The following is a 22,626-nucleotide window of genomic DNA, read 5'->3' on the forward strand; positions in this document are numbered from 1 at the left end:
ATTAGCCCGACGTCGGGATCCCGACTGCCCGGACTCAGACAGCATGGTGAGCGCAACAAAGCCCCTTGCGGGCTCGCTCGCCACGCTGCGGGCACGGTGGCTTGCTACACTAGCCACCTATTCTATTCTCCCTCTATGGGGGTCGTGGACCCCCACGATGGAAAATAGCGGGTGGCCGTCGGGCACCTGTCTGTCAGCTTTTTGACAGTCGGGATCCCGACGTCGGATAAATGACTGTCGGGATCCCGACGACGGATAAATGACTGTCGGGATCCCGACTGTCGGGACCGCGTCCGGCCCCCATAGAAAGTGGCTGCCTCAGCTGGTTGTATGCAAAGGTTCCATTTAGAGACTTACTCCAAGCTCTGTCGAAAGAGCCAACACTTTTCCTTTAGCTGTAAGATCTTTATAAAGGGATTCGATCTCTGCATGGTACAGCTGTGTTCTTTCCTCTGTTGTTTGAGTCTCAACAGAAAACAGTATGTTGCCAATTCTGAAAGAGACAGAACAGTTAAAGAAAAAAGTAAACAATTTCACGATGATGATGTTTAATTAGTCTCAAAATTGGAATTGATCTGGTTAGGTCTTTAAAATTCATTCAGTGACACACGTTAAAACAATTCTATTTCATCTACAATGTTTTATTTATTACTTTATCACAGATTAAAAATAACGCATGAAAAATAAATTATTGTATTAATTGCAAAATAATTACTTACCTGATTTAATTTATCTGCACATGTCACAAACTGCGTAGAACACAAAACGTGCCTATTGACCTTTGGGCATAATGCACGACTCTGCCCCCTAGCTTCTACAAAATTCACGGACATGGACAACATCCCAAATTTGGGAGCATGGAGTCCAATAAGATCAAATGAACTAGTTCAAGGGCTGGTTTGTGCAAAGTGTGCCCCTTCCAAATACTGCACCCAGACCCTGCAGTGACTCTACCATGAGCTTTAGTGATCACAGCAGTATTTGGAAACACCACCGGTTTGGGCGTAATACACATTTGGGGAATAAGTGGTTTATTTTTTGAAACCACATTAGTTAATTCCAGCGGATTGCAATTTATTTTGTTATGTATCTTTATTGTATATTCAGTATGCATAAGCATAAAATAGCTGTTATTTTTCTTAAATACTGTTACCCACATCTCCAACATTTGGATTAACAAGAGCAGGACATTGCCTGCACACACACAAAAGAGAGACATAACAAACCACAATAGGGGTGTCCCAAGCACACCTGAAGGGCTATGGTCATTCATATGTATTGCACAAATATTTAGCATCTTAACACAAACAGTTAGGAGTATGTTAAAACACATTACTTTGACAAATTGGAAAACACAGGATTTTGGTACTTACCGATAATTCCCTTTCTCCGAATCCACAGGATACGCTGGGAATCTTCATACGGGGGTATAGATGGGTGATTAGGTGAGCTGGCAACTTTATATCTTAATGTGTGTGGCTGGCTCGACCCCACTCTGCCCCCCTTCCCAATCGTTCTGAATGAGCACCTGATGGGTTATCAAAAAACTTTGCTACAAGTCTTCTAGCGATGGTGCCTTGAGCAAAAGATTGTCAATATAGGGTATTATATTCACCTCCTAAAACCGAAGATGCACCATCATTACAGCCATGACCTTCGTGAATACTCTAGGAGCCATGTATATGCCGATGGGCAATTCCTGGAAGTGATAATGGGGGCAAAGCACCGCAAGCCTTTGGTACTTTTGATGAGGTTGCCAGATTGGAACAAGAAGATAAGTGTCCTTGATATCCAACCACAGTAGTACCCTTCAGTCTTCTAAATGAGCGGTAACGGAGCACAGGGATTCCATCTTGAACTTGAAGCTCTTCAGATAGGGGGTCTGGGACTCCAAGTTCAGAATGGTTCTGAGTGAGCAGTCCAGCTTGGGGACCACAAAGATCAGGGGCAAACGCAGGATTTTGAGAAGGGGGTTTCCAGTGGGGCGGAGAAAAGCACGGAGATGGACACTTAGGTGACCCAGTATATGCCGGATCAGTTAAAGTATTGGGGCCCCTACCCATCATCCAGCGGTAGGGGTGGGGGAAGCTTTGATGCCCCGCGGGTGGTATGGGGTATTATATCATCCGCTCAGCATGTAGGGCCTGGATCAGTAATTTCCACTTATTACCCCTTTACTGCACAGATGTTGGGAGATGGGGTGGGAGAAGGGGGCATTGGGCTGAATGAAGGGGCCCTGAAATTTAACTTCCAGGGTGGTAGAGGATGTTTAATATGCAGAGGAGTGGTGTATAGTGGAGTGGGCTTATTATTCATAATTTTCTGGTGGGAGGACAGCTTGCTTGACTGCTGATATCTCCAGTTCCCGGAAAAAGATTTCTTAGATTTTAATGGAATTAAAAACTAGAGAATCCCACCTACCAAATGGTATTGGGAACTAGGGGATCAGAGTTCAGGAGGCAGAGCAATCTGCCAACGAGCAAATAAAACTACATACCAGGTGTGTGGAGCTGGAGCAGTAACCAGCTGCTGGAAGGCTGATATCTCTGGTTCTGGGAACAGTAGAGACAAGCTACTAGTGTCCATCAAAGGGGGGGGGGGGGGGGGTTGGGGAGTCTCAGCTTTTGGAGCAATTAACAGGCTTGGATGGGGACCACTCATTTGAGGTCAGATATCTTCAGTTCCCAAGGGCCGATTTTTAAAATTCTTGTACCCACGGAAAGAGGGGACCCTCAGCTTTAAGCCTAGACTCCTGGGGGGGGGGTGGGTTCTGGGTACTCAGAAACCCCCCCTGCGTGCGCTACTGAAGATGCTTGAATAAAAACCCTTATTTCGCTAGTGCTGTGGAACTCCTGATGGCAATAGTCTATAGCACCTTGAACAAACAAACCGGTCTTGAAAAAAATGACAAGGTGGTAGAACTTCTCATTCCAATCTGTACCCCTTCTGAGATGACATCTCTGACCCAAGTGTCCATGCTGGTACGTTCTCAGACAGAACAGAAATCACAGAACCGAGCCCCCTTTCTGAGATACCCCAAGTGAGACAAAAGACCGCCATGCAGAGGGCTTAGGGACAGACTTCGTGTCTGCATGTGGGGTGGTGGAAGAACCTTTACAGCGACCTCTAATTAACTCCTTTCCATATAAAACTTTCCCTGTGAACGGAAGATTCTCCACACCTCTCTGCCATTGTTGTAGCCACAAAACCTGCCTGGCTGAAATCACCATGGACAATACATGTGACATAAGCATACCAGCATCCCTGGAAGCATCACCCAGATACTGGTGGGGAGCCAGCCACAAACTTTAAAATTTAAAGTGCCCGGCTCACCTAATCACCCATCCATACCCCAGTGTGAAGATTCCCAGCGTATACTATGGAGGAGAGAGAAAATCTGCCCAAGTTAAGAAAGAATGTCATTTCTGCCTCCCCTTGTGATCACTGTATGCATTAATAGGAGTCTATGGATGAAGGTGTACTCACTATATGCACAGAGAGAGCTAATTAAAAACTATAGTACATTTATGTAAACACACATCCACAGACCTGCCCCTCACATTACTACACGCAAAAAAATTCTTATGAAAAGTTTAAAAATCCTGTAACTCCTATCTGTATTTTAGAGACCTTAAACAGCGCCTCCCAGTTCTTATTTTATTAGCATATGAGATAACTCTTTAATTCACCTTTATAGTGTTATCTAAATTTTGAAAATGTTTTTTGATCCTCATTAGTACTCTGTATATCACTCACTTTTATTGTTTGATGTATTTCTTTTGTATTCTGAGGTTCAATAAAATATATTTGGAAAAGAAAAAATCCTGTAACATTATTAATTTTCTGCATATTTAATGTGTACCCAGGTCACCGCAATGTAGTCAGCAGCATGAAGCACAGGGAGAATAGGGCAGCACTGACAGCTAGAGGGGGATGAGAAACAGACACTACAGGGTAGAAATGCCCTTTTAATTTGTGGGATAGCATAATAAAGGGAATGTGCCAGCATGGGGGAGAAAGTGTAAATACTGTAGGCTGCTGCTCTGAGAAAAGAAGAACAGTTCATATTGAATCGTATAAAGACAAACGGTTTATACTGGATCATGTCAGTCTTTAGCAGTAATGGTCATCTGAGTGTTTGGTGTTGGAGAGTTGAGAAGAGATTTTATTGCATTCAAGATTAGCATGGGGATAAAAGTCAAGATTGACTTGATTTGTAATGAGCAGAGTATTTTGCTTAGAAATCTCCCCAGAGCACACACCCTGCTGAAATTTCGCTGGGAATGCTATATGGGTGCACTGGTGGAAAACCAAGAGATATGCAGTGTGTATTCACTTTGGTTATAAAGGATAGCCACTGGCTGTACGCAGCAGGTGAGTGTCAAAAGGTTTCCATTAACAATGTTCACAGTTCATAATGTCGACGTGAGCGTTAGGTTGGCCTGTAAAATGGTGACATGGTCAAAAATCATAGTATGTTTATAATTGACATAAGAATGTAAAAAAGCTACCTGGTGTCAACACATTAAACGTCTAAATTATGAACAAGCCGTCATTTTAACCAGGTCGCCAATCCACGGCAGTTTTCGTGGCCAGCCCCCTTTGCGCTGATCGGTAGGCGGGACATTGAATCCCGCCTGTCGTTCAGCTGTCAGGCTGACCGCAAACAGGCCAGGATCATGGCTGTTGGCAGGGATCGACAGCCGTGATCCTAGATTGAATACCCCCCATGTCTTTGGACAAAGCAGAAGCACAGGAGCCAGCAGCGGGAACCTATACCTAAGACGTCTTAGCCAGACAGAGCCTGTGCTATAGCATTCACCTCTGAATTGGTCCCTATATCTCTACATAAACTCACAGAGGTTACATTCTACACTAAGTAATGTCACAGGGAGACGTGCGCTGTAGAAATGATACCTGCTAGAAGTATGGAAGAAATTGGAAGCTGGTAACGCAAGCACCATTCACACCTGAAAATGTGCTGGCGTTTCAATCGCCGCCATAAACAGAGAAGCAACAGAACAAAGATGATCTTCGCAATGAGATAAATGTGTATTTATATTGTCACACAGTTCTAAAATACAGACACACACACACTTGCATACACACGTTTTAAGAAGGGTTCCTCTGTAAACAATCATTGCTCTAGTATAACAGCACAATATTATGAAAACAGTCAAAGCTAATTTCTTAAAACTTCTACTCTTTCTTCAGTAAAGGAGAAGTGTCTTACTGGAAAAGGAATTGTCCCGTAGAAGGTAATAAAAAGGAGGTTCAGATACATAAATGTGTTTCTTACTTATCTCCTGTTATAGTTATTGTGAATCCATCATATTCTTTCCCTTGATCTTTGAGGCTGGGTACTTTTGTGTTCACTGTGAACCCATCTCTTGTTTTGCTGTTTAACTGCTTTCAAAAAGTAAGATATAAGTATTATCAATATATGGGATGAACAGGAAAATGATTTTATTCTTTCAAAAATCAGTTGTGTGCGATTTCCTTACATATCCCCTTAGACTGGGTAGATCCCAAATAATTTTGATCATAATAAATGGTTTGATTTCGAAGAAACCGTTCTTTTTATATTATTATACAGCCGGCGCTGGTACACATACCCTTTCTCTTGCAATTTTTAGGGGATGACAACCCCCATACCAGCAGCCTGTTAGTGGCGCACCCCCCAACTCTCCTTTAGATCACAAATAATGTATTATGTAATTTGCCTTAACACCCTGCTTAAAGGAGGGACTGGCCCATTTACACTGTTTGGAGGACAGGTTGAAGTGTACAGATTGCTAAATTTAACAATAGAAAACTAAATTCTTAAAAAAAGAAATAAAGAGAATTTACTGGGATTTAAATATAAAAAGGTATATAAAGTATGCTTCTTATTATACTAAGTGCAAACGGCCATCTTAACTGATAACAAAAAAAAAAAAAAAACTGTACGTGGCCAAAGTGAAAATCTGGAATGCATCTTAAATTTTTCTTAATTAAGAGTTTAACAGTGTAACTCTGTATTATTGTAACAGGTGCGCTTTATTTAAATTGATTACAAACAGAATAGAGTAAATCCTCGGCTTCCAAGTGCTTCAGGTTTCTAAGAATAATACTGGATGTGCAAAGGTTACACTTTGGATGTCCTCACACTATTGCCAACATGCAGCATGGGAAGTGGAAGTTGGGATCCGGTTGAGAGTGTATTTGACATGAGCACCAGATCTTTGTGACAAAGAAGCTGCAAGCCCAGGTAAAGTCTTACCTTCATTATTGGAAGAAGGTCTTCTACTTTGTGGACATTCTGTAATGCTTCCTTAACCTCTGAAAGACCTCTGGGATTATTTGCACTAAAATAAACCAAATTTGAAAAAGAAGCTAAATGAACATCAGACTCAAACCACAGGTCTCAAAGTCGGTACTCAGTTATCCTTAATTACTTCCCACAGGCAAATGTGTTGCTTTCCAACAAAGAGACGTATTAAATAGCCATAAATAATGTGTATGTGTTGCACATACGTTTTGTACTAGATCAGGCATGTCCAACCTGTGGCCCTCCAGCTGCTGTGAAAATACAAATCCCAGCATGCCTTGCCATAGCTTTAGCATTCCCTAATAGTACAACTGCAAGGCATGTTGGGACTTGTAGTTTCGCAACAGCTGGAGGGCCGCAGGTTGGACATGCCTGTACTAGATCTCATCTCATTACATCATAAAACCTATGAGATACGATCTAGTTCAAATTATATACAATAATTGTACCGTGTATGGGCACCTTAAGAAGAGAGGATTATAACCGCTCACAGGGTTATTTGCTAATGGTGTGTACACATGGTGAGATTCCTTTACTATTCGACTTAAGATTCAATTGCTATGCAATTTTTGCCAACTTGTGTGCTATTTACATACAATTCATACTATCTACATTCAGCCTGTATTATATACAGTATTCTTGGCTGCACTGTCTATTTGGCTTTTCGATTTCAGCTGAACGGGAGCACAAATCGGCATTGAATTGGGATAGAAAGCTTAAAAACATGTACTACCTCCATATCATGTATATGCAATCCCGATTCGATTTTGACTTGAGTGTCAAAATCGAATGTCAAATTGTACCGTGTGCAAACAGAGTTATCTGCACCTGGTCATTGGGTGTTATGGTATTAAAAAAAAATTGTCATTAGCAATGAAGTGGAAATGTATTTATGTATACACTGCATAGAATACCCTGGATGTTACCAAGGAGCAGCACAATCAAGTAATGCATAATAAATGATTACCTGTGATATATAAGAATCCGATCTTTTATGAAACTTAAAATCTTTTCAAAATATTCCAGATACCGCATGTTGATGACCTGACCTCTGTAAACAGAATACATATATAGAAGCTTCAGTTTGCATGAGACACAATGCGATAATAGTACAAAAATACCTGCATGCACATACTATTTATGCCTTGCGATATGGACTACACTGGAGAGCGGCATTTTAGGGCAAAATAAAACACATGCGATTTGAACTAGAAACTAAAAATATTATCGCATGTGACAATGGCCTAGTGCAGTGGTGGGCAACAGGCGGCCCGCGGGCCGGATGCGGCCCGCAAGCCACTTAGGTCTGGCCCGCCACTCTGACATATATTAGTATGACAAGCGGCCTGACTATAGCCGCTTGTCATTGACATACCATATGTTTGCATATTGTTTATTTTAGTTAATGCTGCCGCCGTTAATGTTTGTCTGTACATGCCGCACACAGCATTACTGGGAGCGTGGGAGGGAACGTGATGACGCGGCAGCCGCCTCCCTGCCATTGGTTGGCGCGGCCGCGACCCCTCCCACGCTCCCAGAAATGCTGTGAGCGGCAGGTACAGACGGGCATTAACGGCGGCGGCAGCTGTAACAGAGTGTCATCGCATTCCCTCCCAGGCTCAAAGAAATTCTGTGCGCGGCAGGCACAAACAGGTATCAGCGGCGGCGGCAGCATCATTAAAGGTCCTCCGCGTCAGCATCAGATTAAAGTACCCACCATTGGGCTTCTTGCAACAGCCATAATGCAGTGCAAACCGCCCATTTCAGTAACCAGGTAATCTCTGTTTTACAATGAAGATGAGATTCCCCCAGATTTTACAAACATAGCATGTCACCACCCACCACAAACAGCGTCAGACTGTCAATCAATGATAGTCTGATGCCAACATACCTCCCATACCACAGAACCCATGCTCGTAGGTACCTGAAAATGGTACTTTGCAACAATGAGCAAACATATAACTGCACTTGAATGACCCTGTTGTAATTAGGAAATAGTTTATACCGCGTCCCCTCCCAGGCTCCCTGAATCTGTGCAGTACGGGTGCAGTAGGATTTTTGGCACGCAAATCTATGATTTGTATTGTATATAGAAGAGATTATGTGTGCGACCCTCAAATATATATATATTTTTTTAAGTCAAAGCCAAAATAGTTGCCCACCCCTGGCCTAGTGTGTGGGCACCTTAAGGCATGGCTGATGAGCTGCAGAAACCAGTATGCATGGAATCCTACAATACCATGCACAAAATGTCTTTTCCATTTGTCAACATTCTTCTTTAATGGTAAGCCAAAAATTCCTTTGACAGAATTTTTGTACATGAGAAGTAGAACTAGCAACAATTACTTGTTCTATTAGCTTCTCTAACACTTGATAAATACTGCACAATCCTATCCCCCAGTGGCACGAGCAGGGAAATGCAGTTACTTCCCAGCTGTAGTGATCAGATTATTATGCTCTAGCAGGACTGCCAATCAGTTTAAAGCTAAACAAGATCTGTGTTCAGGGTCAGCTAAGCAGGTTTTTAGGAGAATATTTTGAAGTTACCTGATCAGATTTATGTGATTGTTGAACCCTCTAATGAGACTCTGAGCTGGCATTTGATCTAACCAAAGGACGGGCTGGTCAGGGTCAGCAATCCTGCCAAAACAAAAAGGACAAATTTAGATTAAACTCTATTTACACAAGTAAAATTAATGCAGCAGCCATACATACAAAAAAAGAGGTCGTATGTTAATTACTTTTACTGTATGTTTACATTAACTGAAGAATCCTGGGTTCACAATGCACTGATAAACCCCTTACTTTGATTCCATAGGGGACACTGGAGTTACACTGGGGTATAGACAGATGAGGAGTGAAACCTGGCTTTTTAAATAGTTGGGTACTTCCCCTCTATGCCACACTGGCCTCAGTTAAAATTAACCAAGTGCAAGTGGAGACAGAGAGCAGAGAAAACAGAGAAAAGGATGAACAGAAGAAGGAACCAACCAACAAAAGTAGAAACCAATATCCTGAATTCTCCTTTATCCACTAGGGACACTGAAGTTACCCTGGAAATGTCCTAAAAGTGGACTTCCCGGGTGGGAAGGCGATCAGAAACCTGTGACCAAAGCATAAATCAGTGGCTGCAGAGGTAGCAGAACTGTAGAACTTAACCGAAGGAAGAACTTTGAACCATAGTGCAGTACTTGAAGTTGAGAAGAAGAAGCCTGGCAACCCATGGGGTCTCAACCAAATGTGTAGAATGAGCAGAGATGGAGCTAGGTGGGGATCAACCACAGACATTGTAAAGGTAAGGCATGGGTATGGTGTAACTAGGAGGATAGTAATTAGTAAATATATAAATGGAGCACTTTAAGAAAAGTCTATAAAACATGTATTTTCATTGTGCAATGTTGAAAAAACTGTTCAGAATATATAGGTTGAGGGTATGCAATGTTTATAGCTCTTTATAGTATAAGAAGAAAGCTGGGCAGAGGGGCTTTTGGCTGGAACAATGTAAAAAACACACACAAAAAAAAATAATCTGAAATTTAAGAAGAAATTCATCCAAACACTGAAAACCGAATCTTCAGTGTTTCCTACGATTGTAGTCCGCATAGGAATGGCTTTCATACATTTGCCAATAGCAGTTGTAAATGTTCTGTTATTCAGATATAATCATATTAACCTACTTAACATAGCGGTCAAATGTAAAAGTACATTACAAATAAAATACAAGTTCTGAAAGACAAAACATTTAAAATTGCCAAAAACTAGTTTTCAATTGTACACCGTCTCATTGTCATTTTAAGTCCTGTTAATAAGTATATGTAAATGTTCATGCGTCTGTTGTTACCTTCTCCATTTAACAGCAATATCAAACATATCTCTCCATTGCAGGAGTCTGGTTTTTCCATTAATTCGCACTTTAGAGTTGGCCCAAGTCTTCTGCACAGCTTGCATGACTTCAAGTGCAGCTAGACCCATCGCTGCAACACAAATACAAAGAGACAGTCAATGAGGAAGCAGACATTAGAACTCTTTCAGATCACAAATATGTGGGTTTAGCTTTTCATCTCAACCAAAACCTAATTCTCTACAAGACAGTACTGTTCACTAAGGAGTGATCTGCCGCTTTGAAGTACAATATGGTTCTGTGGTCAAAAGACGCAAAAATCCAGAGGTCATCGTTCTCATGCGTAACAAGCCTGTTCTATTTCATTTATTAAATGTGCAGTTCTTCAATGTCTGGAAATAATCATGCTTCTGTCTGCTAGTTGCCAGGAAGATTTACAGACAGACATCATGGTCAGGAAATGAAAAGTTTAATCTCCTGCATTGTAACTTGCAAAATTCGTAAAAAAAAAAAAGACGACGTTCAAAAGTTTTTTTTTTATTTTTTTTATAGAAAAACAAAGCACTTTTTTATTCCACTGAAGATTACATTAATCAGAAATACAATCTATGGGCAGTATTCAATGCTCCCATTTCTCAGTTTTTTTTCCCGGTGAATCGGGCTGTTTTCACTCCCTGCGGTGAATCTCTGAAAATCTGAAGACTGGTACTGAGGCACCTGAGAGAAGTGACAAACCACCATCTGAACCCTTAACAGTTTGCCTACCGTGTAAACAGAAGTGTCAAGGACGCAGTCAATCAAGGGCTACACCACATCCTGCAACAAATAGATCACCTGGCTCCTACACGAGAGTCCTATTCATCGACTTCAGCTTGGCATTTAACACAATCTCCCCCTGTATCCTGCAGACCAAACTTCTTACCCAAGGAGTCCTAGAACCAACATGCTCCTGGATTGTGAACTTCGTAACAGCTAGGATACAGGTGGTGAAAGCCGGAGCCTACACGTCCACCTTACTCAAGATCAGCACTAGTGTGCCCAGGGATGTGTCTTCTCCCCCCTGCTCTTCTCCCTCTACACCAATGACTGCTCCTCTGCTGAGCAGTCAGTAAAAATCATAAAATTTGCAGACGACACCCCAGTCATCGGCCTAATCGAGCAAGGGGACGAGACTGCATATGGAAGGGAAGTTGAGAGGCTAACCAAATGGTGCGACATAAAAAACCTTGACCTAAACCACACCAACACAGTCGAGATCATGGTAGACTTTAAAAGGAAACCAAACACCGTGAGTCCCACTAGTCATCTCCAACAGCGTGGTACCACAGGTTGAGACCTTCAAATTCCTAGGGACAAGAATTTACCGCAACCTCAAATGGGGCCTCAATAAACACTACCGTCAAGAAGGCCCAGCAGCGGCTATACTTCCTGAGACAACTCAGGCAATTCGACATCCCTAAAGAGCTAATGCGTATCTTCTACACGCCAATCGTGGAATCAGTCTTAAGCTCCTCGATCACAATTTGGTATGAAGGGGCGCACAAGTCTGACAAACGCAGACTGCAAAGGGTGGTGAGGACAGCAGAGAATATTATTGGGGCTGACCTCCCCCCTGTTCAGGAACTGCACTCAGCCAGGGTAAAGAAGCATGCGGTGAAGATGGCAGCAGACAAGCTTCACCCTGGACACAACCTATTTGACATTCTCCCATCAGGTAGACACTTCAGGTCAATTCCTGCCAGGTCATCCAGAACCGCGAGAAGCTCCTCTCTGATAGCTATCCGCCAACTGAACAATGCACTACAAACGAATGCCAATCGATTCATTTAACTATGCTGTCTAACTATGCTTATCATTGGAAAAAAAACAGCCACTGCATGTATACAAAAAAGCTGAAATGTCCTTGTGTTCCCTTTCTTGTAGCTGCACCAAAATCCGCAAAAAATTGCTAGTATACGCGAGTATACATGGCCGATAAAATTTAACTTTTAATAAAAGAATAATATGGGCAAAGAACACAGACATTAGACAGAGGAAGCTTGGAAAAAAGTGTTGTGGACAGACAAATCGAAGTTTGAGTGGTTTGGATCACACAGAACATTTGTGAAATGCAGAACAAGTGAAAATAGTGTTCATTCTAGCACCCGCTATCTTAGAACACCCATGCAGTTCCTCTTCCCTGCCTGGGGTGTCACTGTCTGCTGTAGTGCTCCTAGCACAGTGTGGTCTGTATATCAGCACTGAGTGCATGGGTTTTCAAAGATAGCGGTGCTAGAATGAACACTAGAAAAGATGCTGGAAGAGTGCCTGACGGCATTTATCAATCATGCTGGAGGTAATGTGATGGTCTGGGGATGCTCTGGTGCTGGTAAAGTGGGAGATTTGTACAAAGTAAAAGGGATTTTGAACAAGGAAGGCTATCCGTTAATTTTGCAATGCCATGCAATACTCTTTGGACAGCGCTTGATTGGAGCCAATTTCCTCCTACAACAGGACAATGACCAAAAGCACACCTCCAAATTATGCAATAACTATTTAGGGAAGAACAAACTAGTTGGTATTCTGTCTATAATGGAGTGGCCAGCACGGTCACCATATCTCAACCCCATTGAGCTGTTGTAGGAGCAGCTTGACCATATGGTACGGATGAAGTGCCCATCAAGCCAATCCAACTTGTGGGAGGTGCCTCAGGAAGCGTGGGGGGAATTTCTTCTACATCCACAAATTAATAGCTGGATTGCCAAAGTTCTTCAATGGTGTAATTGTTGCAAAAAGAGCATTCTTTGATGAAAGCAAAGTTTGAAGGTCAAAATTATTATTTAAACTAAAAATCATTATTTCTAAGGCAATGTCTTGACTATTTTTTCTATTCATTTTGCTTTGCATTTGATAAATAAAAGTGAGTTTTCATGGAAAACACAAAATTGTCTGGGCAACCCAAACTTTTAGACAGTAGTATATCTAAACTGCTCTACATGTCGGTCATTAATAGTTGGAGATTTACTCCAACACTCATTTATTGGGAATTCTCAGCAAGTTCAAATTAATATGTACAGTAGTGTGGACCACATGATAAATGTGCTCAAATACCTGTGTGGTTTGATACAATGCACTTCGGCAAACTGATAAGAATGCTTAAGGAACAAATAACTCATCCTAGTTACTAAAGCTGATTTGCGCACATGGATAAAACCCATAGACAAACCAGTAGCGAAGTATAAGGAATGTCAAATATCAGCTATACATAACATAGCTATCGATTGGGTTTCTGCACCTGATAGAGGAGCTGACCATGATCTGGCGATACTGTTATACAAATACGGGTTTTAATGATATTGTAGTAACCCATCTGTACACATTGCACACTATGTACTGATTAGTGCAGCGTCTACCGAATCTCTGATGCACAACATGTGTATGTTGACCTTCGTCTCTCTTCTGCACAGATCACTAGCTACCATTCACTATTACAGGACTTTCATTGGGCTGTTCCCATCCTATGGAATGCCCTTCCACGCTCAATAAGACTCTCCACTAGTCTCCAAACTTTCAAGTGTTCCCTGAAATCTCACCTCTTCAGGCAAGCCTATCATATTTAAGTTCTACACGCATAACCCCCTGAGGCACTTACCGTATGTATTATATAGCTTCCCTTCTGGACTTGTAACTTGGTGGGACTGCTATGCTATTACTCATGCCTGTCCTTGTGTTTCCCTCCTATATCCCTATAGATTGTAAACTTGCAGCAGGGCCCTCTAACCTCCAAGTCTGTCTGTTGTTGTCCAGTTTGTTTTATCACTGTCTACTATTGTAAAGCACAACGGAATCTGCTGCGCTATATAAGAAACTGTAAATAAAATAAATAAATAAATAAATGTTTAAATTAGAGGTGTGCACTGGCATTTTTTGTTTTGTGTTTTTGGTTTTGGATCTGGAATAGTTTGGCCAAAACCACCCTTTTGGGTTTTGATTATGGATCTGTATTATCTGTTCCTATGTTATTATTAACCTCAAAAACAATTATTTCCGGTCTATTCTGAACAGCTCACAATATTGGTTTTAGGCCAACAGGTTGCACGGAGGTAGCTGGATGACTATACAAAGCGACACAAGTAAGTAACACAAACATGTGGCACTACTAGGAGTGTCACTGCCATGAAAAATAGGATGGCAGTTTGAAAAACTAGGCCCCCCCAAAAAAATTTGCCCCGAAGAAGCCGGTACCCCTTTATCATTAACTCTGACTTAATGATAAATGCGTACCCTTGATAGAGCAAAACCAGCATATGAAATGGCACCAACTGCCCTTAGTAGCGCACAGCAGTAACGCAGCACGCTGAGGCTAGAGAGAAACATGTGAACTACACGTGGCAAATAACAGACACCAACATAAAACAGACTGAGATACCGCTGTTATATAAATTGTGGCATAAACCACTGAACCCCAATGAATGAAACGTAAGGGGTATGTTAATATAAATGAGATTATAGCACTGGTAAAACAGCTGTAACTCCATATGTAAAAATAAAAGAGAGACAAGACGGCATATCTAATGCTGCTTTCCCACTGCAGACCAGTTCAAAGTACTGGTAATCTTAAATGGTATTTAAAACAGTATTAGCATTCCCACTGCAGCAGATTACCGTTTTAAATACCATTTAAGTACCATTCCCATTGCAGGGAACCGTGTAAAATGTAGAGTGCCTAACCCCCCCCCCAGTGTAAAGAGTGCCTAATCCCTCCCCCCCCCCCCCAAGTGTAAAGAGTGCCTAACCCCCCCACTTTCCCACTGCAGCCTTAAAACGGTAAATTGCGCTGAAAATCGGCAATTTACCGTTTTTTAGCTGCAGTGGGAAAGGGGCATAAGTTGCACGTGGGGACAGATAGATGCTGTCGTGCAAACAAACAGAGACATCTTTGCTGTATAAATTGTGACAAAAACCACCACATCCCAACTAATAAAATATAGGGGATATAAGAACATAATATCATATCTGTGACATTATACGGCAATAATATCGAACAAAATAAACTGTGTTTGTAAATCACATGAGCGGCACACAGGAGCCGACTGCAGCACATTAGCAAGGATTACACGCCAGTTAAAGTATAGAAATATCAATGCAGCATTGAAATAATGTATGCTGCAATGCGGATATAATTGATACATGTGTCGAAATACAATATACCTAATTATAAGTGATAAGAAATAAAAGATAAAAAAGGCATAATTAAATCAAGCCGACTGGGTGAGAACGATCACATCAAATATAACACCTGGCATACAGCCCAGTTTGAAATGATACAGTATCAAAGTAACCTTGCTCGAATAATAAAAGCAACTACGACGGCAACGTATACCCCTTTTACACTGCAGCTCTTAACCGGTATATTGCTGATTTTTTAGCCTTTTAAAACTGTTAGAGCTGCAGTGTGAAAGTTCCAGTCCATTTACCGGTTACAAATAACCGGTATTTGCAAACGGGTAAAAAGCAGAGTCCTACACGGTTCAGAGCCATTTTTTTATGCAGTGTGAGCGGCTCTGAACCGGTATTTAGGACTCGGCAGCACAGTGCATATTTAATGAGCAGGTCCACTCATTACACACGCGCATATTTCATGAGCGCACCCGCTTATTACACATGTGCATATGTAATGAACTGACCCGCTCATTAGATATGCACTGCGCTGTCTCAGTGCTACGGTCTGTCCGGTTCTCCGCTGCTTTCACACTGCAAACCTGCTTGAGACACGGTATTTACTGCAGGGTGAAAGGGGTTTAAAACGGTAATATACCCTTTTTCACCTGCAATGTGAAAGGGGTCAAGTGGCTCAGACCCGGTTTAAATACGGTTTTAAAATCCCGGGTCTTAAACGTTTTGGCAATGTGAAAGCTGCAACAGTAATACAATTTAAATCAATAAAGAATTAAAAAGGAAACATCGTAGAAATTACAAACACAAACACTTGTCACCATCTTACTATGTGGAAATATCTTTAAAAACAAGAGGTACACAATAAAGCATAAGAAATATTAAAAACACAAAAAATTTAAATTAAAAGAAAGTTAAAATAAAATCAAACATATAAGTATCAGAGCATCCTATATCCCATACTTTTACAACACAATTTTCTATTCTTTATCACTATCTATAACCGAATATATTAAAAAAGGACCCATGAGTGTATTTCTACACCCTTTTTAGCAAAAGATCAATAAAAGTAAAATAATTACTTTTCCATCAGTAGGACGTATTGCAAAGTGAACAGAGTGCACCCCTTTTTTATCTTTATAAGATAATGTTAAGACCATTGACAGCTCCAACAATTGAAGAAGAATATCTGAGATTCACCACAGAGAGAGGAAATCTGGATATTGCAATGTTCGGAATGACTTCTGTAAATCATTATGATCGCTATGCTCCTGCAGGCTGGAATTTAATGCAGCTGGACTACCTGTCTGTGTGGACAATCGATAAGCAAGCAGATAGGGATGACGCTGCCATCGATGAGCCTGACTGCGACTCAAAGGATGACACCAGGAAAGGAGACAGTGGCAGCCTAGTGCCAGAAGCCAATGAACAGCTGGAGGAAATGGTCGCTTATCTTCCCAATGAGGACATGGAAGAGGTACTGGAACAACGTAAGAAAGAACTAAATGCTAAAATAAAATAGAAAAAATTGTAGCAGAAAGAACTACAGCATCAGAAGAGAGAAGTCAGTGCCAGAATCCATGACCAGACTGCTGCAAGCTTTGGGTGGCAGAGTCTAATAAGACGCATTAGAACAGGGGTAACCAACACCAATCCTCAAGAGTTACCAACAGTTGACGTTTTCCAGCTCTCCTCGCAGGTACACAGGTGTACTCATTACTGACTAACATTTTAAAATATCCACAGGTGGAGCTAAATACTTCCCTTGAGATTCTGTGAGGAGACCTGGAAAGCTAAATACTTCCCTTGAGATTCTGTGAGTAGACCTGTTGGTAGCTCTCGAGGACTGGAGTTGGCTACTCCTGCATTAGAAGATCACTACAGAATGTCTTCCACAGGCGCAATAGGGCCATGCCCATCTGATGCCCATTGCTTACACCAGTGGTTCTCAACCTCGGTCCTCAGGACTTCCCAAACAGTGCACGTTTTCCAGGTCTCCACACAGAATCAAAAGGTGAAATAATTAGCTTGACTTGTGATTTTTTTAAATGTGTCAGTGACTAATGAGTGCACCTGTGCACCTAATGGGTGACCTGGAAAACGTGCACTGTTGGAGGGTCATGAGGACAGAGGTTGAGAACCACTGGTTTACACAATGCAGTTAGATGAGCTGGAACTGATAATATGATGGTGTGCTGAGTAGATATATGTTAGGGTAGGGAAGTAAGGACTTGCAGAATATTGGGTTCCCTTGACGTGGGCTTCAAGTTTAAAATTTTAATCAAAATATTACAAAACAACCCCTCTATTTTATTTTATTTGCTACATACACACTGATTTGCAGTGTAATAGTCTTTTTTTGTATACATATGTGGCATAAATATTGCCACGCATCTAGTACCATGTGTAATATGGGTAACACCGAGCATGAGCAGATTTCTTTTTGGTTTTGTTTAGGAAAAACCCTTTGTCTAGCGCTATCACGGCAGCGTTCAGTTATGGCTAGAACAGGCCTAGTTGGGTGTGGCTCACAAGCCAGCCCTGTATACATGTTCCCCTCTGTATCTGGGTGAGGACTACATATAACTGCATTGTAATGGTGGGGAGAGCATATATGCTAGTGTAATGGCTTTCAGAATATTAGGGTCCCATGACGTGGGCTGCAAGCTTAAATGTTTTGATCATTTGATCATTATGACAAAATCCCCTCTATTTTATTTGCTAAATACAGCACACACAGATTTGCGGTATATTATTTTTAGCGCCGATAGTAAAAGTCTTTAATGTTGTACTTCCCTGTGCTCAGAGCTGGATTAAGACGAGGGGGGGGGGGTACATTACCCTGGTTCCCGGTTGATAGGTTGACAGTCAGTAGGTCAACCACTATTGGTCAACAGGTAATAGGTCGAACCATGAAAGGTTGTGATGGTCTAGTTATATTTTCTTTTTTAAACCAACTTCTTACTTTACAATCAAAGTGGACATAAAGGGAGAATATAATAGTGTGCCAAGCGCAGTGAAGCACAGTACAGTGAGCCATGCGCGGGGATGAGGTAGGCTAATACAGTGTCCAGGTCGATAGATGTTGGCGTAGATACCAAAAATGTGAAAAACCTGTTACATTTTTACTGTGTCAACCAGTTCCAGGTCGACCCTTGGCTTGTGTCAACATTTTTCATTGGCGACATAGACCATGTCGACATTTTTCATGTGTCGACTCATTGCTTGTCAACCAATAGTGGTCAACCTTTTCACTGTCGCCCTTATAATCCACAACCAGTTATCCCGGGTCCCCCCATTATATTTGTTTGTAGAGATGGAGACAGTCTACACTGGCCACCCGCGCAGCCCAATGGGAGCACTGCAATGCATTCTAAAATAGGGACAGTCTTAAAGAATACTAATATATATAAGCAAGTGGTTCAACTGCCCAAGAGGTTTTCCAGGATAGGGTAGAAAAAGCCCAATTGGGGCATGTACCAGATACTTTTCAGGGCTAAAAGAGTAGACATTTTTTTCTTAAGACTGTAAACAAAAGAGACCATCACTGTAGTTTACTGAATCGCGTGTGTCATTCACTATACAGTTTCCATTGTGACATCTCTGGGCAGTTAGGCCCCAGAAAGCTGATGGATGTAGCCTACAACTAGATGGAACTAATAAGAGGAAAAAACTCAAAAGCACAATACTAAAATTTATATCATAAAAAATAGGGTCTCAAAAAATTTCCAAACGCATTTAATCCATATAAGAAAACATCACATATAATCCAGTACCTCTGTGAATTCTGTTGTTCGGGAGAAAGCCAGATGTTTCATATTGCATTAGAGCACCCAAACGATCTGCTACACAAATAAGTTCCTGTATTTCTAACTTGTAGCTTTCAAAATTCTGTGGTAGAACATCCCTGAGAAGACAATGATTACAATTAAAGATCTTCAAAGCTCATTATTTATGGGTCGGTAAAAAATAAAAAAAAGATAGTGTTTTATTTATATATTATATACCACTGTCAGGTGTTATTGGGACATCGACCCAATTCTCATATTTTGGGGTTTTAATAACCACTACAATGGATTGGAAGACTTTCAGCTTTAATTTGAGGGTATTTACATCCAAATCAGGTGATCAACGGTTTCTATATGTGCCTCCCACTTTTTAAGGGACCAAAAGTAATAGGACTATTGACTCAAAAGCGATTTTATTTCATGGACAGGTGTCAGCTATTCCCTCTTTATTTCATCATCAATTAAGCAGGTAAAAGGTCTGGAGTTGATTCCAGGTGTGACATTTGCATTTGGAACCTGTTGCTGTCGATGCTCAGTATGAGATCCACAGAGCTGTTACAATCAGTGAAGCAAGCTCTCATTAGGCTGAAAAATCAAAACAAACCCATCAGAGACATCCTAAAAACATTAGCTGTGGCCAAATCAACTGTTTGGTACATTCTTGAAAAAAAAAGAAAAAAAAAAGAACGCACCAGAGAACTCCGCAACAATAAAAAAAGACCATGGAAAACAACTGTGGTGGATGACAGAATTACTTCCCTGGTCAAGAAAAACTCCTTAACAGTTGGCCACATCAAGAACACTCTCCAAGAGGTAGGTGTATGTTTCAAAGTCAACCATAAAGAGAAGATATCACAAGAATGAATATAGAGGGTTCACAAGATGTTAACCATTGGTGAGCCTTAAAAACAGGCAGACCAGATTAGAGTTTGCCAAACAACATCTAAAGAAGCCTTTACAGTTCTGGAACAATATCCTATGGACAAATGAGACAAAGATCAACTTGCACCAGAGTGATGGGAGGAGAAGTGTATGGAGAAGGAAAGGAACTGCTCATTATCCAAAACATACCACCTCATCAGTGAAGCATGGTGGTGGTATTGTCATGCTGTGGGCATGGCTGCCAATGGAACTGGTTCCCTTGTATGTATTGATAATGTAATGGCTGACAAAAGCAGCAGGATGAATTTCTAAAGTGTTTCGGGCAATATTATCTGCTCATATTAAGTCAAATGCTTCAGAACTCTTTGGACGAAAAGCTTACTGCAAAAGAAAAAGAGTTTTTTTTTTTTAAGGCAAATAAGTGGAATGTTATGCAATTGCCAGGTCAATCACCTGACCTGAATCCTATTGAGCAAGCATTTCACTTGATGAAGACAAAACTGAAGGGAAAATGCCCCAAGAACAAGCAGGAACTGAAGACATTTGCAGTCGAGGCCTGGCAGAGCATCACCAGGGATGAAACAGCGTCTGGCAATGTCTAGATCAGGCATTCCCAACCACGGTCCTCAAGGCACACCAACAGTGCAGGTTTTGTAGATATCCAGGCTTGAGCACAGGTGACTTAATAGTATGTGAGGGATTCTGATTAAACCATCTGTGCTGAAGCCTGGATATCACTAAAACCTGCACAGTTGGTGTGCCTTGAGGACCATGGTTGGGAATGCCTGGTCTAGATGTTCCAATTTCGGCTGAAATTGACTGCAAAGGATTTGCAACAAAGTATTAAAAAGTGAAAGTTTGATTTAGGATTGTGTAGTTCGTCCCATTACTTTTGGTCCCTTAAAAAACTGGGAGGCACAGATAGAAACCATTGTAATTCCTACACCGTTCACCTGATTTCAAATTAAAGCTGAAAGTCTGCAGTTATATACTGTACAATCCGACACTGAAAATTACCAACATAATATTGTGGGGATTACTATACCAAAGGAAACTAGGAAACTAACTCTTGCTAGATCAGTGTATAAAGAGCATCACACTCAATACAAACTATAATTTACTTTATATGGATAGTCATGATTGAAGTAATATTAATATTATGCACATACTGCTCATAATAAAAAAAAAATATATGTTTTTTTAACCCCTTCCCGACATTTGACGTACATTTACGTCATGGTCGGGATGTACTTCCCGACACATGGCATAAATGTACGTCATGCCATTAAACTGTCACCGTGTCACACACATATATATATATATATATATATATATATATATATATATATATATATATATATATATATATATATATATATATAAAGCATTTTGAAAATTCTTATGAAGTCTCAGAGTGCCGCCCTCGCTACAAGATTGTATGTATATATATATATATATATATATATATATATATATATATATATATATATATATATATATATATACATATATACACACACACACACACACACACACACACACACACACACACACACACACACATATATATACACAGTGATCGGTGCTGTTAAGTACAGCACCGATCACCACCGATCGCCAGCCCCCCCCCTCCCACCCGGCAGCCCCCCCTCCCACCCACCCGGCTGCCGCAGCGCCAGCACCCCTCCCACCCCCCCACCAGCCGCAGCGCCAGCCCCCCTCCCAAAGCTGGTGAGCAAAATGGGGTCACAGAACTGCATTTTTGTGTAAAAAATTACATTTTTTTACACAAAAATGCAGATCTGGCTCAAAAATTTTCATTTTCGCAAGGAATGAAGGAGACAAAGCACCCCAAAATCTGTGCCCCAATTTCTCCCGAGTATGGCAATGCCTCACATGTGACCAAAAAATACCAGTTGGGTGCATGGCAGGACTCAGAAGGGAAGGAGTGATATTTGGATTTTGCAGCACAGATTCTGGTTGAATGACCCCTGAAGCACCCATACAGTGGAACCCCCCCACAAGTGACCCCATTTTGCAAACTACACCCTTCAGGGAATTCATCAGGGGGTATAGTGTACATTTCAAACCCCCAGGGGTTTCACCAATTTTGATACAACTGAGCTGTGAAAATGAAAAATTAAATTTTTTCATTTTCACAGCCCAGTTGTATCAAAATTGGTGAAACCCCTGGGGGTTTGAAATGTACACTATACCCCTAAATGAATTCCCTGAAGGGTGTAGTTTGCAAAATGGGGTCACTTGTGGGGGAGGTTCCTAACTTTTAGCATCTTATGGTGCCTAGAAACCTACATGGTGCCTAAAATATAGGGGGAAATTTACTAAAGGAAATTTGTAAAACAATAGGTGTATTTGTATCCAGAAATACACTCATTTTAGACATTTACTATACCGAAAATACGGCAATTCGTATTCATATTGATGTGCTATCAATACGAATACGAATTGCCGTATTTTCGGGATTGTAAATGTCAAAAATAAGTGTATTTCTGGATACAAATACACCTATTTTTTACAAATTTCCTTTAGTAAATCTCCCCCATAATCTCATAAAAAGGAGGCTCCAAAATCAAGTAGGTGCTCCTTCTATTATGAAGCCTGTGGTTTGGTCAACGTGCACACTAGGGCCA

At 41.2% G+C, this 22,626-nt stretch overlaps 1 protein-coding gene across 2 annotated transcripts in view; it reads right to left on the reverse strand.

Moving 5' to 3' along the window:
* The window catches only part of TTC13 (tetratricopeptide repeat domain 13), a 74,534-nt gene that overhangs the window by 12,758 nt on the left and 39,150 nt on the right, over positions 1-22,626 (reverse strand). Inside the window, exons 13-19 of one of the 2 annotated variants that reach the window (XM_083176148.1) lie at positions 19,082-19,212; positions 10,152-10,284; positions 8,858-8,950; positions 7,278-7,361; positions 6,263-6,347; positions 5,300-5,406; positions 358-493 (exon numbers count right to left, since the gene is read on the reverse strand). In XM_083176148.1, the coding sequence (XP_083032274.1) occupies positions 358-493; positions 5,300-5,406; positions 6,263-6,347; positions 7,278-7,361; positions 8,858-8,950; positions 10,152-10,284; positions 19,082-19,212 (769 nt within the window). Of the gene's footprint in view, positions 1-357; positions 494-5,299; positions 5,410-6,262; positions 6,348-7,277; positions 7,362-8,857; positions 8,951-10,151; positions 10,285-19,081; positions 19,213-22,626 lie in introns of both variants that reach the window. The other variant, XM_083176147.1, reaches the window with a different exon arrangement.

Source organism: Crinia signifera, chromosome 3 (assembly GCF_055691185.1).
Source record: "Crinia signifera chromosome 3, ASM5569118v1, whole genome shotgun sequence".
Lineage (NCBI taxonomy): Eukaryota > Metazoa > Chordata > Amphibia > Anura > Myobatrachidae > Crinia > Crinia signifera.